The sequence below is a fragment of the Paroedura picta genome, chromosome 6, assembly GCF_049243985.1.
Source record: "Paroedura picta isolate Pp20150507F chromosome 6, Ppicta_v3.0, whole genome shotgun sequence".
Classification (NCBI taxonomy): Eukaryota; Metazoa; Chordata; class Lepidosauria; order Squamata; family Gekkonidae; genus Paroedura; species Paroedura picta.
In genome coordinates, this window is record NC_135374.1 from 26,777,650 (window position 1) to 26,794,345 (window position 16,696).

Here is a 16,696-nt window from a genome sequence, read left to right on the forward strand (position 1 = left end):
TCCCAGATGAATCCCCTAATATCTCAATTATAAATGATTTCAACTTCAATGGCAGACTATAAGCCTGATCCAGTAGTCAACTGGTAGCCAGTGCAGCTGAGTATGGGCCAGATGTGGAGCCTCCAAGGTGCATTCTGGCTGCTGCATTCTGTACCAGTTGATGTTTCCATATAAAGGATAAGGGTAGACCTGCAGGCAGAGAGTTGCAGAAATCAAACATTGAGGTGACAATTGCCTGGATCATCTTGGCTAGGTGTTCTGGGGCCAGGTAGGTTGCTAATAGCTTGGCTTATTTTTAGTTTCACATTTCTATATCACAGCTCTCCAAACAGTCTTGCAGCAGTTCACAACAGTAAGTAAAATACAATAACCCCCCCTAAACCCGCCCTATATTACACTGACCACATGGTGATCTATTTCTATTAAGAGTTCTAAGTACCCATCCCCCCCCCCCCGTTCAGCCCATGGATCAAAAGTTCTCTCTCATTGGGAGCAAGGGACCAGATCTAATTACACATTGGGGGGATTCTCTGATGGTAGCACCGAGATCCAGCTGCTTAGCTCTCTTAGAACCTGGACTAGGAAGGCTTCTTCCCCCAGTAGACTGTTCCCCCTCTAGGCTCCAGAGTTTAAATTTCTTCACCCCAAAACTCCCTTTCAGCCTTCCCCTTATTTGTTCTCTAGAACAGTGTCTAGACTGTTTTCCAATGAATTCATTTTTTCCCTCAAGGTCTCCTGCTTGAGTCTCTCACTTGGCTGACTCACCTCAGTCTCTGGCTCTCTGATCTGATTAGCCTTTCCCTCCCCCCCCCCCCCCCTTATCCTGCCTCTTCTTAGAATGTCAGTCCAGTACACTGACTCTACAGGGCATTAACCCTTCATGGTCCGGTATCTGCACAGAAACAAATAAATCTTGCATTTATTTATTTTTTCACTCCCCCTTTTTCTGAGTTTCCTTTTATTTTAATTAATTAATTAATTAATTATATTTGGATACCACCACTCCCAACAAGTTGGCTCGCGATGGTTCACATCATATAAAAACATCCCATAAAATTTCCAACATCTCATCATTCTTCCCTCAGGGTCCCATCACAGCCCTCCTTCCCCTTAAATTAACATGTTAGGATATGCATAATTTAGGTAGCCTCACAAGGTCATAATGCATGAAGTGCTCATCACACTCATTTCATAATTAACTTAATGGAATTCAGTTTCATGAGATGGGGTGGGTGCTGGTAGCTTATTTTTTAAAGATTAGTTACATGAATTGCATAGTTAATTTTAAAAAAACACCCAATTATATTGTTTTGAAACCTGATGTGCTCTGCCCTGGACCTGCCAGGGAAGGGTGGAATTCAAAAATAAAAATTGTTATTACTATAAGTTATTAGCATTCTTCTCTGGTCTCTCCCAAATATTCATTTTTAAATTTTGGACTACATTCTAAAAATGCATCCCCCTATATTTCCCCCAGGGCAGGGGTAGTCAACTTGTAGTCCTCCAGATGTCCATGGACTACAATTCCCTTGAGCCAGGGGCTCGTGGGAATTGTAGTCCATGGACATCTGGAGGACCACAGGTTGACTACCCCTGCCCCAGGGCATCTAGAAATGAACAGGCTATTCCATTCCAGGTCCCCCTTTTCTTTCTGGCTTACATCTGAAAGGCAGAAAGACTTGCATAAGAGCTGCTGCCTTAGTACTGCACGCTGTTCCGATAGTTGTCCATATGGTAACAGAAGAAACAGAGAAGGGCAACAGAAAAGGAGCTAAGGGACTCCTGCTTTACTATTAAAGGCAAGGTATTAACTGAAATAATCATCTTTTTAAAAAATCTATTCTTAGGACCAAATCGCCCTAACCTGCATAGCCCCAGCTAGCCTGATCTCATCATATCTCAGAAGCTAAGCAAAGTTGACCCTGGTCAGTAATTAGAAGGGAGTCCATCAAGGAATACCAGGGTTGTAATACAGAGGCAGGTAATGTCAAACTGCCTTTGTACATCTGTTCCCTTGAAAACTTCACAGGGTTGCCAGAAGTCAGCTGTGACTTAACATCAAAAGAGGGGCCAATTTAAGTAAAGCTGGGGGCAGGTGGGGGCCAGGCAACGGGATGCAGACATTTACACATAGTCATCTTCTTAAATCTAAAATGGGGCAGAAGTCTAATTTTAAGTAAAATGTATTCCATTGTTTTCATCATTTTTCTTCCAGGTCAAGTAAGCTCCACACTTAGAACTAGGCTAGCAAAAAAGTGCTAGAAAGTGAGCACATTAAAATTAATTCTAAGTGTAGGATTTAGTCACTCTTGTTCATAAGGTGTGTTGATTTACAGGAGATAAATAGGAGATAAATAGATATGGATCCTATCTGGTTTAGTCCTTATGTTCAGGATTGTCTTCAGAGACACATATTTGGTTCTAAAGTGTAGAAGAGTTTCGTGATGCTTCAATCCCTTCCTGAACCCTTCTCATCAAGACTGCTCTGCTTCCCCCCAAGCTGTACCTAAGGGCAGAGAAATGAGATCTGGAACTGGAGGGAAGAAATTGGTGGACATTTGTTCTGCTTTGACACACAAGAGCTAAACAAATACGTAAGCAATAAACTAGAAACGATGGGTCACTCACTACCTGATTGGCCCTCAGCCAGTAATAGCCCTCCCCTGTAGCTGAGCCCCTATTGGCAAGCAAGTGAACAGGTAGACACACTATTGCAAATCAGCATAGGGAGCCATATTCCTCTAGTGTTGATTTTAAGAAACTAGTCGGCCTGACAATTGCGAGATAAAGTGACTGTCAGAATTACATGAGGAAGCCCTTGTTTGCTTAGGATAACTTTCGTCCTTGTACTACAGGCAGAACAACACAGTGTAAGGGTTCTCAGTGTAAATATTTGTCCCCTGGTTTTAAGCTGGCAAAAACTTCCCCCCTCACCCCCCCCCCAAAAAAAGTAGTGAATGTACATCTTAAAATGAGAAGCTGGTGACAAACACATACATTGCAGATTGGAAAATCTATTTCTCCAGTTAACACGATTCCTCATAGGAAGCAAACCTAAGTACATTAATATGCTCCATTTTCTCTTTGAATAAAAATATTTGTTTACAGATAAAGACATTTAGGGGCATATCTAAAAAAATGAGTGCTTACTGTAAATCTCAGACTCAACTTGAAAAGTAGGTTCTGATGCTGAATGCCTTCCTAACATAATTGCTTAGTATTATGCAACATGGGAAATGGGTGTCCAAATATATCACTCAATGGACACAGTTTGAAATGATAGCAGCACCTTCGCTCCACCTGCAGTCCCACAGGTAGCTATGAGCATAAGCTGAAGAATGCTGGAGGAAAAGTTGATTGACAAGCTAACTGTTGCTTCCTAGCCCAACCTTAGCTCATATATCTTAACTTACCAAATATTTTTTTCTAAGTGCATTTTTAGGAACTTTTCATATTGCTTCAAAGTTGTCATAAGAAGTTGGGAGGACAAACGAACAAATCTAGGCTCTGTTAGTAAATTCTGTATCTAAAGCAGTCACCACTGTGCCAGATGCAAATGATTAAAAGTAGCCTTGGTCATTGCTGATACATGATCATCTGGCATCAGATGAGAGAGGCTTTTAGCTTTGTCCACAACCGTGTTAAATCCATGTGAACTGTTAGATTTTAGCACAGTTCAAAAGCATTGCTCAGACTTACTATTCTAGAAAGCAAGAACCCACTTTTTTCACAACATCTTGAGGAGAAACCATAGGATATAATGTCTCTGCAGTATGGATTAAGTTATTTTTAAAAGACAAATCATTGTATCAGCCTGCTGTTGGGAAAGGAATGAAGTTGATTAAAATGAGTAAAACTCAGATGCCATCTAGGATAGATACATGACTTTTTCAGCAATGTGAATATATACAGAGGAAATGCTTCCACTGTAAACTAACAGGAAGTGTGTAAATGAAAAAGAAATGTTGCACTTCTGAACTTACATGAGAGTTATCCTCAACAACATATAGAGCAAATGGTAGACTTCGCCATATCACGATAAGCCATCTTTTTTGTACTTAGTAAAAATGGCTTATTGTGCACTACACCAAATGTTGCAAGTTTTAAAATGTTTATTATTACATCAGTCATGCAAGTGCATTTTTTAAAATTATGGTGCTGTTTGTAATTGGAAATCCCATATAGCAATGCTTGTACAGAAAATCACTATTTCTTCAGTTTACTATCTTATGTCTCTAAATGTCTTCTAAACACTTTGCTTCCAGCAACTTAGGATCCTAGGGATCCTCCATCCTTGATGGTATGTTTATAAAGTTTCATTGATCCCCAGACACAGGAACAAGAAATAACACAGTCAAGAACTTTTTACAGATTCAAGTGGATAGCCATGTTGGTCTGAAGTAGCACAACAAAATTTGAGTCCAATGGCACCTTTAAAATCAACAAAGTTTTATTTGAGGTGTGAGATTACAACCAGCTGGGTGACCTTGGGCTCGCCACAGCACTGATAAAACTGTTCTGAGCAGTAATATCAGCGGTCTCTCAGCCTCACCCACCCCACAGGGTGTCTGTTGTGGGGAGAGGAAAGGGAAGGCGACTATAAGCCGCTTTGAGCCTCCTTCAGGTAGGGAAAAGCAGCATATAAGAACCAACTCTTCTTCTTCGTAAGAGTTGTCACGCTGTGGTGAAGATGGCTGTAAAACTTATACATTGCAACAAAGAGGAACAGCATTTTGTCATACAATTTTGTGTGGGCAGAAGGTGTGCCAGGAGCACAAATTAATCTCCCATGTGTGTTCAGTATGGGGATAAAGTTGTCTCTCATACAGTGTCGTCTATGAGTGGATTGAAATGTTTGAAAATGCCCATACTAGTGTGATAGATGCAGAGTGATCTGGATCTTCAGCTGCAGTCATGATCACAGGAGTCCCAGAAGATGGTCAACATCAACTTTCCTGCCAGTGCTTGCATCTTGATCATGGATGCTTTCATTGCATACTCTGCTGCTTGCTTTCGAGCTCACAATGGTGAACCCACGTTTCGTCACCAGGCACTATCTGCTGCAGAAAAAGTGTTGGAAACAAACCTCTAAGCATCTGTGCTTATGGTCCTCTGTCAGTTTCTTAGGCACCCAGTTGGCATCCACTGAACTTAAGGCTGTCATGAATCAGGGCATAGGCAGATCCAACCCCACATTCAACTTTCCTGGAACTTCTTCAACTGTTATTCTTCTGTTTTCATGAATCAGTTCCAGAATTCCTTCTTCATTCCTTGTAGGTGTGGCTGTAGTTGGACCTTCGGAGTACTCTATATCTGTCACACTAGTGTGGCCATTTTCAAACCTTTCAATCCACTCTGTGAGAGGGAACTTTATCCCCATACTGAGCACACATGGAGATGAATTTGTTCTCCTGGCACACCTTCTGCCCACAAAAAGCGCATGACTGTTCCTCTTTGCTGCAATTTATAAGTTTTGCAGCCATCTTCCCCTCAGTGTGACAGCTCTTATGCTAGACTGCAAAATCAGCTGGCTAGCCAGACAGACTAGTCACATGACACTCTCAGGCAGGACCAATTACTCCTCCCGCCCTCACCGTTTCCAACGAAAATATAAAAATGCAGAAACTTCTTGGAGACCCCTTGTGTCAGTTTTAAGAAGGACCCCCCCCCCCTGCCGCCAATGAGGGCTGAGCCTTCTAATTGCTCTGAAGGAGGCCTGAATTGAGGACTGAAGTGTTAATTACAGAGCCAAAGGAAAATGACCTGTTCTTGCCCCTGAGAGCTTTTGGTGGTAGTCAGGGGCCAGAAATATGTCAATCAGATGTCCCCATTTCCCTGCAGCTCTTCCTTGTCCCTCCTCCATTCGGAAAGAATGATTTGATGTACTGAGTTTTAGAAGATACTTATATTGTTTGTATTTCCAACATTCATGAATACTGGGTTTTCCACATATATTTTTAAAATTTAAAAAAGTCAGGTGCTTAGTGTTCAAAATCACTTCAGTTGCCCCGTTATCTGATTTGCTCCTGCAGTGGGACATAGCGGTTTGCCAACTTAAAATGGGCCACTCTGTAGCAAGCCTGTAAAGCTGGATAGGGACAAATGCTTGTTACAGTAGCATTATTATATTTATTATCTCGAGGTTTAAATAGTTCTGCTGATAACAGTACGGTTCTGGCAGCGATATCAGGCTGTGTTCCTAGCCTAGCAGGGAAAGGAAGTGACCTAACAAGTGCTGCTTCTGTGCAGCATTTATTCCCATTTCCTTTTAATGGAATTGGTGTCCATCCTCCTGAAGTTTATGGTGAATCCCAGAGGATAGGAAGGATGCCGGTCTACTTACATCAGTGACGGGAATGACTGTGAATCTAAGTAAGGCTCCATAAATAATAGAACGCTGTTGTTCCAGTATAGCAGGAATCCTCCTTCAGCTGTTCTGCAGTGGAATTCCTTTTTTGAAAAATACCTTGCCTGGAGGGAGGTTAATTTTTAATAGTACTCGGGCCGTTGAAGCTGAAACTTGTCCTGAAGGACCAGCGCAGGATGCTTGGCCGCGCGCGGTTGTGTGTGTCTGTGTGTGTCTGTGTGTGCGTGTGTGCGCGCGCGCTGGACCGAAAAAGCCCCATGAGCTCCGTGGGAGTCGGAGACGAGCATGCGGCTCCGGGCCTGGGCGGAGGGACTCCCCTCCGGTGCCGCGGGGCTGGCTGGCTGGCTGGCGCGGGCGAACTTGCCGGGGGGATATGGGGGGGGGGGGGTCTGTGCCCAACCTCATTTGCATCGGCCTTCCCTCCGCGCTCTGCCGTCCGCTTAGCAAGCGAGCCGGCCTTTGTTCCCTCCCAATGTGCCTGCCGGTTCTTCCCTTCTTCCTCTCCCGGGCGGGAGAGCGCAGCCAGGCAGCCCTTTGCCCTCTGCGCCCTCTGGCCGGCCGGCTGATGGGCTCGCTGGCGGCGCCCTCCTGCTCCGAAGCGCCCGCGCCGCTGCCAGCCGCTGCCCCGGCTCTTTGTTCTGCTTTCGGAGGACAACAAAGCGGACTGTCCGGCGGACCAGTCTGGGCGGGCAAGGGAGAGCCTCTCGGGCGCCGGAGCTAGCACGCCGAGCTTCCCGGGGCCGCCTCTTCCCCCGCGGCAGAGCCCGGCTTGGCGGGCAGCGCAGCCGGACGGCGCCCCGAGGGCCAGGGCCCATCGGGGCGTTTGCGGGAGTCAGGTGCGCTTTTGTTCCGGGCGCTCCACGGCGAGGCAACCGGCGCTGCCCTCGCCTATCTCGAGGCCATATGGAAAACCTGCACGAGTTTGATTATGTCTGGTGTAAACATTTTAATGTCGGATCCTTAAAATCCAGAGCCTCTCCCAGGGGGGATTAAGCCATAATCCTCTCGCTCTATAGCTGTAGTGGATTAATTTTGTATTCTCTCAGTGGCTGCTTTGCTCCCTGAAGGCTCGAACAAAAAGACTGAGCGCGCCTTAAATGCGCCGTGCTATTGGAAGTTGTAATTGGAGATTTCCAAAGGACAAGTGTAAAAACGACACACTATTAAGACCGAACGTTTCGTCCTGTGCCTTTTCAGCGGGCGGGCGGGGGGGCGCTTAAGAGACTCCGACCGTAACATTCGTCACCCTCCGAGGCCTTCTCGCTGGATGTGCGAGGCTCGACAATAAAATAAACAGAACTGGTCCTCCTCGGCGGCGCCCGCGTCTGCTTCCCTCGCATCCAGGGATCCGTTCGCGACCGCCGCCTAACCGTGGCGGAGTTTGCACTGGTCGCCTGGCCCCTTGCCGGTCAAACGCGCCGCGTCATGCTCCTCTTCCCAGATCGCAGTTGACCTGCCTGGCTCTTTAATGGGTACGCAGACGGTCGCAAATAAAACCCCGGCCCCTCTCCGGGAAGATGGCTTGCTGGCTCCAGTCTCTGGCCTTCTGACCGCCAGCCCCCCCCCCCCGCTCCGTTGCTTCGAGAGTCCGTATAAGAGGCGGGGAAGCGGGAGGTAATTGGGTTAACTACCTGCGCTTCCTTCTGGGAACACGCGAGGCCCATTAAACGCCCGCTTATAATGATGGACTATCGCGCGGCTCCCGATCTGCATCATCTTTAAGGAAGGCCCTTTTATTTATTTATGCCGGCCCCGAGGCCTGCGAAGGCCCCGCGTCTGCCGGAGGGTGGCGGGGAGGGGGCAGCGAGGGACTGGGCGAAGAAGCAGTGAGCCGCCGTCTGGAGAGATGGCCCGCCCGGCCGACCGACCGACACAAAGGCCCAGGCGCCTGGGGAACGGGGACCCAAATCCACTTGTAATCGCCGGCGAGCAGGGCGCATAATGGCCCGAGGAACCGAGATGAAGATTGATGAGCCTTTAACGCGCCGTTTCGGATCGATCCCCTGCCCTTTGCCGGAGCCCGGCCGACTCGTCGGCCCGCTGAGCGGCGCGCCGCTACATTGCCCTGCCGCGGGGAAGGAAAGATGGAAGCGGGACGGCCGAGGAGCTGGGCCAGGCCGGCCCGGCCCATGTGATGCCACGTGATCAGCTGACTGGGGTCAAGAGGCCAGGCTGGCCCATTAGGCGAGGGAACCAGAAGGAAAAGAGTTTGTCCCAGTCGTCTCCAGGCCCTGGGGGGCTGCCTGGGAAGCTGTCAAAGGCGGCCGGGCCTGGCCTAGCCAGGCGCGCGTGGCGTGGCCGCAGTGGCCGCGGCTGCTCGCCGGGAAGGGAAGTCCCCGCTGCAAGGCCGCCAGGCGGCTTAAGGGAGTGGTCGCCAGTGGCGCCCGCGGGGGCTGGGGTGGGGGCCTCGCGGCGCGAGAGCCTCCTGCCCTTTTATCTCCAGGCCCAGCAAGGAAGCCCGAGCAGTGGCGGCGGGTCGCACACACAGGCGGGCGGGCGCTTGGCCGGGAGACCCCGAGGCTGTCGCGGACCTGACATGAGATCCTTCCCTTCCGTGCAGCAAGGAATAAACGGGCCCAGGGGGCTTTATAAGCGGGGCGGCTGAAGGGTCTTTCCGGTGTCTAAAACGAACCATCGGCCTGTGGCCGCACTTGCAAGGATCCAGCGCCACGACGCTTGGCTCGGGAAATCCTGTTAGTTTTCGTTCATTTGAATGTGTGCGTTTGAAATTCCCAAGACGTGTCTTCAGGATCTGACAAGGGGGCGGTGGAAGGGAAGAGGAACTAGGCCGGTTCAGCCCGATCCTAAACGTCCCAATACTTGCACCACGGCCCTTTATTAATAATAAATCGTATTGGTTTCAAAGGTTTATTTGCAAGTCGATGTGTGAAGGAACCCCGCTGAACCCGCCCTGAGCAGACACCCCGAGGGTCGCCTCTTGGGTTTCCCCCGCAATATAATCAGGCTCCCAGAGCCCCTCTTGCTAGTAGAGAGACCGGGTGGCGGAGGGGGAAAGGGACGGCTTTGCAACCAAGCCCAGGGGTTCCTCGTGAGGCCAAGCGGTGGGTGCTGCCCAGGGGGGGAAATGGGAAGGAATAGGCACAGACTGGCCAGCAGGCCGGGGGCCTCGAGGGCCGCCTCGCACGAGGGACATGCGGCATCAGCCGTGCCTGTCCGGCTCTTGGCCTGGCATCGTTTCGGCACAGGCTGGCGCTCTACAAAGCCCAACGGCCTGACTTGCAGGGGCACATTCCGACGTGATCGCGGGAGAGAACTGCGTTATTTGACCGTTCCATACACGAAGTCCTTCTCATTCCTAAGGTGCTGATACTTAGGACTTGCCTTACACGGAGACCCAATGTACAGTGTGGAACTGAACCCCGTTCAAGCTCGTTTTTGTTTGGTGTTTTTAACCGCTGCTCGTTAAGGGACAAGGCTTACTCCCAAGTAAACTTCCCTGGGTCGGGCTGCCCAGTTAGTTGAATTAGGGTAGCTCCTTGCAGCACTTCCGCGCCCTTGGGGCTGGCTGTGCCCAGGCAGACCATCGGTGCATGCCTCTGCCCGGAGCGCGCCCCTTGGCCTCGGTACTTGCAGCGCGGGGCTCCTGGTGGTCCCTGCCAGAAGGCCGGAGGGTTTGGTTCGGGGGTCGCTGCGGGGACCAGGCAGCCCAGGCCGTCTGGCCACTGCCCAGGCTTGCCGGATCCTGACGCCGCCGCTCTTGTCTTGCAGGCCCCGTCGTCCTTAGCACGCCGGCCCAGCTCATCGCCCCGGTCGTGGTGGCCAAGGGGACCCTTTCCATCACCACCACCGAGATCTACTTCGAGGTGGACGAGGATGATCCGGCCTTCAAGAAGATCGACCCGAAAGTGAGTCCTGGGCCCGGCGGTGGGGTGGGGCGGGGCGGGGCTGCTCGGGCTGGGAAGGGGGGAATGCAAAAGGCCCGTCGGGAGACCACCGAGAAGCCCCCTCCCCTCGCCCGCCGCTCCCCTCCCCCGAGTCCTCTGAGCAGTTTCTGTTTTATTAAAACCCCCGACGCGTTAATGATGTCAAATCCGCTCTTACTCCAGCGCTTGCTCTCGAACCATTTTTGTCCCCCTGAAGGCCTTTGTGCGAACGTGGGCAGCTTTAGCCGTTAAGCCAATTGCTTCGAAATCCCTGGAGGGAGCCGGGCCCGCGCTCCTGTCTCCTCCGGCGGCCTTTTCTGCCGAGCGCAGCGGAACAGAAGCGCTCGCTCGCCTGCGAGGCCGTCCCTTTCTACGGGGCGAATCTCGCGCCCGGGCCGACCGGCCGGCCGGCCAACCTCCCTCTCGGAGGTGGCGAAATGAGCAGAACTCCCAAGTGGGCCGGGGCGAGGAGGAGGAGGAGGAGGAGGAGGAGGAGGAGGAGGGGCGCAGGGAGCAGGCAGGCCGGAATAGCAACCGGAGTCGCGCCCGCCCCTTTGGACCCTACGCGCTTGGCAACGAAGCAGGCTCGCCGGGGTGGAGGCTGTTGTGGAGCCTGCAGTCCCAAGAAAGGCCAGGGGGAAGCGAGGATATTGCACAGCCGGGCTCCTATGATTCTAAGGCAGCCTGAACGGTGATCGTGGTCAGGAATTGTGGGCCATTTCCACGGAGGCCATCTGCTTGTTGCCAGGCTGAAATCCTCCCGGATGTTAAGGAAACAGAGTTGGCAACAGGGCCATAAGTGAGGGTTTTGCCTAAACACCTTGTCTGGGCAGTTTCCAAAGGCTGCTGAAGTTTCCCAGTTACCTGCTGGATTTTATTCCTCTCTGTGCTGGCCCCCACATGTGCCCTCTGGCTGTGAAGGGTCTCCATCCGGAAGGAACCCTAGGCTGCTGTGAAGGGGCAGAGCTGGAGGGGTGGGAGAGGCTCTTGCTGGCTCTTGCCAAGCATCCCCAGAGCCAGGCACCCGCTCTCCTGTTTCCAAACACTGCATGTAGAGCTGCCTTATCACAAAGCCAAGGGCTGTTTGGGGCAAAGGTAAAGGTGCCGGTCACCTTAGGGCTGTTGACTTGATCCCCTGGACCTATAAATTTGGCAACTTTTCTTCCCATCTTCTGAAGTGTTAACTTGGTTAGCAGCTTGACTTCTTTGACAGAGGGGGCTCCAGCTTTATTACCAAACTGGAGAGGCGCCTTAGCCTAGTCCATTAAATCTTTGAAAAGTTGATTTATTTTCTGATGGTTATAAAAATGTTACTCGGTAAATTACTACACACTGGACTGTGACAGTTGGGGATGACCTCCAGGACCCCATATTTTGCACATGTTACAAGTTGTTTTAAAGATTATTTTCGGAATATAAAACAGATAAGGGCTGTGGATTTTTATGGTTCTTTTTTTTGGGGGGAGGGGTATAATCCAGCACCCTGTCAAGTTTGCAGAATGCATTATTACACCAAACCGAATTGAGTACTGAAACGCTTAACCATATTTATTTTACTTTATTTATTAACTTGTCATTAAATAAAATCAACAGAAATTTAAATCTAAGTCACAAAAAGTAATCATCCAGTGTATTTCAAGTGCATTTTTTTCAAATATATAATTCCAATATTCACAATTATATAAGGAAAATCCAAATTTCTTCTGAATATATTTAAATAACATTTCAAGTATAATTATGGAATGTTAGAAATAGAACAAGCAATATATTTGAAACAAAAATGTAAACTTTTAAATTCAGACACTTCAAAAGACAATTAACAAAAGTACCATGATAAAATCTACCTTTTAAATGGTATCTTCTTAAGCAGAAAAAAATGTCCTGAAGTATCCAAAAATGGCAATTTAACTTCTGTTCACCAGATCACAAAACACTAACATCCACAATTTCAAAAGACAATGTGAGATCACAATATTCCATACAAATTAAAAATGTACATGGGAAGGAATTGTTTTTTTTTTCTGTAGTTGTTGCTCTGATGGCATATCCAAGTAAGCTTTTACTCACATAGAGGTTTACATAAAAAATACCAGCCTTTTTATAATCCATTGGTAAGCAGAGTGGTCACAATCAGGCTTCATTACAGCCGATATTGCATTTTCCCAGGTGATAAATCATACATTTTCTCAAACGTTTTTAATTTTTTAAAATCGTGATTCAAACAAGGATCATAATACTTGCTGTTGGCTTTGCGTGTGTGCGTGTGTGTAGACGGCACGGTGTTTGTCTTCTCGGATGGAGAGCCTTTCCTCTCCCCCAGTTTCTTTAGCAGAATCCTCCAAAACAGGCACGCGCACGCACAAAAAGGCGATTTTAAATAGTTCAAGGCGGCCAGTACATTGCCCTCTAGAGTTTCTCCAAACTTTTGGGATTGGTGAGTATTTCCCTAGCCAGCCGCCACGTTTGTTTGGCTGCGTTTTCTAGGGCGGAGTGAGGCTTCCCCTGGAAGAGGTCTAAATTGGGCAAGAAGTAATGCGGGCATCGCCGGCACTGGAGGCAGGAGATGAGCTGCAGTAAAATCCCGTTGAGGCGGTCGCCCAGGCAAGACTCGTCCCAGTCGGACTCGCGGGGATGTTTCTCGCACTCGTAGGACACCAGCGTCTTCATGTGGTAATTGTTGAGGGGTTGTCCGGGCAGCTCCAGGTGGCGGTCCCGCAACGTCTTGAGGATCGAGAGGCATTTCTTGCGGCAGCCGCCCATCTGCAGTCTGTTTTCGGCTTCGGCGAACTGCAAGACCCAGGCGTCGCTCTCTGCCGAGCTCTGCTTGCCGGCCAGCGAGTGGCACTCCTTGGAGAGCAGATTGAAGCCTTCGGCTTTGACCTCGGCCACGCGGTTGGGGCCCGGCCAGGGGATGTGGGGCAGGGGCCAGTGGGCCGCGCTGCGGGGCCAGATCCCGGTGCACTTGAAGGCCGGCGTGATCTGCACCACGTACCTGTCCCGGATGCGCAGCTTCACCTCGCTGGTGTCCGCCACCATTTTCACCACGTCCCGGTAGCTGCATTTGTCCACGGCCTGGGCCACCAGCGTCTGGAAGCGCGAGCGGATCTTGCGGGCCGACAGATAGCCCGAGGCCGTGATGAACTCCACCCAGAGGGACATGCTCCGCTTGCGGCCGTCGCTCAGCTTCAGCACGGCGCAGCCCGGCAGAGAGCCGTCGTCGACGAAGTTGAAGACGCCCATCTGGTTCAGATAAAGGACCACCTCGAACTCGGTGGGCGAGATGACCTCCAGGCCTTCGTAGCGGTTGTCCATCTCGTTCAGCGAGCTGATGAAGCGCGGCTCCTGCACCTCCACTTCCTTCAGCACGTCCGAGACCACTTTGCAGACTTCCCGGATAGTTTTCGCGATGGCCGCTTTCCGGGCTTGGCATTTCTCGTTGTAGTACTTGTTCAGGTGATACACCAGCTTCGCCTGGGCCGCGATCATGTTGGGGCAGAGATCCGGATTGTAGACCGGAGTCTCGCAGTAGGCTGTGGGATCCAATGCGGCTGCTAAGGCTGGAGCCAACTTCAGAGGGGAAACTGGCTGCCTTGCGCGGGGAAACGTCACCGGAGGCTCACCAAGGGCTCCGGGCGGCTGCTGGCGGCGGCGGCGGCGGCTCCGCTCTTGCTCAGATGCCTTCTCGGCTGGCTGGCTGGCTGGCTGGCTGGCTGCTAGATCTGTGGGTCGTTTAAAAAAACACACACACACACACACACAAACTCCCCTTCTTGTTTTAAACAGTCCTTGAGTGAGCCGTCCAAAGCATTGAGAGCGGTAGCTTTAAGGGGGAGGGGAAAAAATATCAAAGTTTGAATCCAGACATAGCAAGGCTCCCAATAGTCAAAATAATAACACTTCTGGTTAGGTATTTCTCGATGCTTTTCCTGCAGTAGCCCCTGCGCGTGCAGGGTTCTTATTCAGACGGTGGAGAAAGTGCTAGGGTGTGTGCGCGTGTGCTTGTGTGTGTCTCGCTCGCTCGGTGTGTGTGAGTGTGTATATGTCAGAAAAAGCTGGCTGTTGGTTTGTATAAGAGCCCAGATGCACTCGTGTGGAAATTATAAAGGCAGGGCCAGGCAGGCGGGCGGCCAATCGCCACTGGGCTCGTCACGGCAGCCTCCTTCAGCTGTAGCCCCTTTAATTAATCCCTCGCTTGGAGCTCGGGAGAAGCAGGCGCGCTGAAGGTAGGGGTCTGATGGCAGAAACGCCCCGGCCAGGCCGCCTGCCTGTTTGGGAATCCGGCAGGCGCTTTCGCCTTCAGTTCCCCCCGCTAAGCGCGCTGCAGTTGAGAAGGGACGTCCTGGAACTCACCTCTTCAGCCGCTTTATCGCAGAAAGGGGGACGTGCAGGTGTCGCTAGCAGGCATCCTCCGACGAGGGAGCCGGAGACACGCTCGGGGGAAGAAACGGGGGAGCCTGGCTTCCACTGGAGCAACGTGCTAAGACTGTGGGAACTGCTGGGCAAAAGTTTTCCTCTGGTCCAGCCGACTTGGCCTAGCGTTAGGGAGTCACTGAGGCGGTGCCACCAAATCCCTACGTCTTCTCTCTCTCTCTCTCTCTCTCTCTCTCTCTCTCTCTCCCTCCCCCACCCCATCCCCGTTAAATAGTTTGAAGGGCGATCTGGCGGGCATTAATCGATTGGATGCAAATGTCGTCTTATCCCTACCTGGCTTCCAAGATTAGTGGCGGATGAATGAGGCATCCAGTTGGTGACCAGGGTTGACACTTTTTCGGATTAAGTTTGGAAAGCTATGCCTCCGGTGGTCAGCATCAATTGTTCTTGCTATTAATTTAGTTGCTGTACCTTAGTTACGTCCCAGAAGTGCCTACAGAGGCATTCTAAGCTCTCTCTTTTTTTCTTTCCCAAATAAATGTTTATTAATGGGCTGAAGCGGCCCGTTTTATTTCCTTGCGGATTGAAATTTGCAATCAGGACCGGTTGAAGCACATGTGGGTTGTGGGGAGAGGTGAGAGGGCTGCTTAGAGATTGCAGAAAGGCTGGCTGGTTCTCTGCCAATATGGACTTTTCAGGACGGGGCAGCTTGAATGGACCACGATCATCTCCTTCAGGGGAGCTCTTTGTGGGACGGAAGACTGGGAAGTCATCCCTCGGCCTCCTTCCATCTTTCAGGAGAAAGAACGGGTCGAAGCCGTCGAAACAACCAGAGGGGCGCCTTCTCGGTTTCCTTGGCTGCCTTCAAAAGGCAGAGACACGCCCTAATTTTAAAACTAACGGGCGGCAGTTATTCGAAATCAACGGGACCTGCCTGGATCCTCAAGCTTTCGCTCCGAAGGGCGTTCTTCTGAAATCCAAAGCAGGCGTCTGAGACCGGGAGAAGAGTGACGCCTTTAAGCGTTATACTTAAATGCCGCTGATTTCAGTGGCGTTCAGGCGCATTTAATGGACTCCGAACGACGCCCATTGGTCCAACTCCCCCCGCCCGCCCGCCATGTTACATCGCCTGCATTTCGGAAGAATCCCCAACACGTCACTCGCTCGTGCATAATTTGTTGCACCGAAGACCCGGGGGTGCTAAAAGGAAGCCTCGCCATAGGAAGAATCACCCGGCCCTAAAAAGTTTCCCGGCGGCAGGTTTCGTCTGGCAAGCGGGCAACTGGATCCGAGCCCAAGGGCCTTTGTCGCGCCTGGCCGGGCTCTCCCCAGCCTTTCGGTCTCGCTAGAGTCGCGGGTCAAAAGGGCCGGCAACTGCGGCTGGCGCTGGAGGCTTTGGAGGCCAGGCGCGACCCTGGCCGGAGGGGGCGGCTGAGCGCCGGGACGACGAGCTGGACTCAGCTCCCTGGGCCCGCCCAGACCCCCGGCCGCCCTCGCGACCTTGGGGACGACCTTGGGAGACCGCCCCCCCCCGCCCCCGAGAGCTGCGAGTGGCCAACAGGTGGGAGTCCGCCTCGGCCTTGCCTCCGCCGCGCCATGGGCAGGGGCTGGTGGGCCTGGCGCCCCCGCCTGTCGCCCCAGTCATGTGCGCTCGGGGGCGGCTGGAGCGCCCGCCCGCCTGCCCTGCTGAACTGCGGCTCTGCTGCCACCGGAGCCCCGACCGCCACACCGGCCCCTGGACGGACTCGGGAACCCGGGACTAGACCTTACAGTAGGAAATGAAATCACGGCAAGGCGAGCACCGACCGAAACATGTAAACGCAGCCCTTAGGATAGAGGCGGCCGCCCCAAATCTCCCTGCTCGCCGAAAGGCCAACTCTTCAGACAAAGGAAGCCTGCCCTCCTGGCTGCTGGCCTCCCCCCCCCCGTCCCTCCCACACACACCCCTAGAGAGGAGAAGGTGGCCAATACAGCAACGCCCCTGGAATTACCTGTAGCCTTGTTTCTACAGCTGGGAGGCACCGTTCTAAACACAGAATTAAGCAAGTAACATGTCTGGGTAAAGTTGGCTAGG

General features: G+C 51.4%; 2 protein-coding genes across 13 annotated transcripts in view; one reads left to right on the forward strand and one right to left on the reverse strand.

The window, feature by feature from the left end:
* The window catches only part of NBEA (neurobeachin), a 438,607-nt gene that overhangs the window by 242,505 nt on the left and 179,406 nt on the right, over positions 1 to 16,696 (forward strand). For all 12 annotated transcript variants that reach the window (XM_077341872.1, XM_077341873.1, XM_077341876.1 and 9 more), the window contains one exon: positions 10,097 to 10,233. In XM_077341872.1, coding sequence (XP_077197987.1) covers positions 10,097 to 10,233 — 137 coding nt within the window. The remainder of the gene's footprint in view (positions 1 to 10,096; positions 10,234 to 16,696) is intronic.
* On the reverse strand, positions 11,795 to 14,827 carry MAB21L1 (mab-21 like 1). The gene has a single exon (XM_077341884.1). It carries the CDS (start codon positions 13,735 to 13,737, stop codon positions 12,658 to 12,660), a length of 1,080 nt encoding a protein of 359 aa, XP_077197999.1. The 5' UTR covers positions 13,738 to 14,827; the 3' UTR covers positions 11,795 to 12,657.

Excerpts from the sequence above, each read along its gene's own strand:
- MAB21L1 (XM_077341884.1), bottom strand. The coding sequence starts at position 13,737 with ATGATCGCGGCCCAGGCGAAGCTGGTGTATCACCTGAACAAGTACTAC.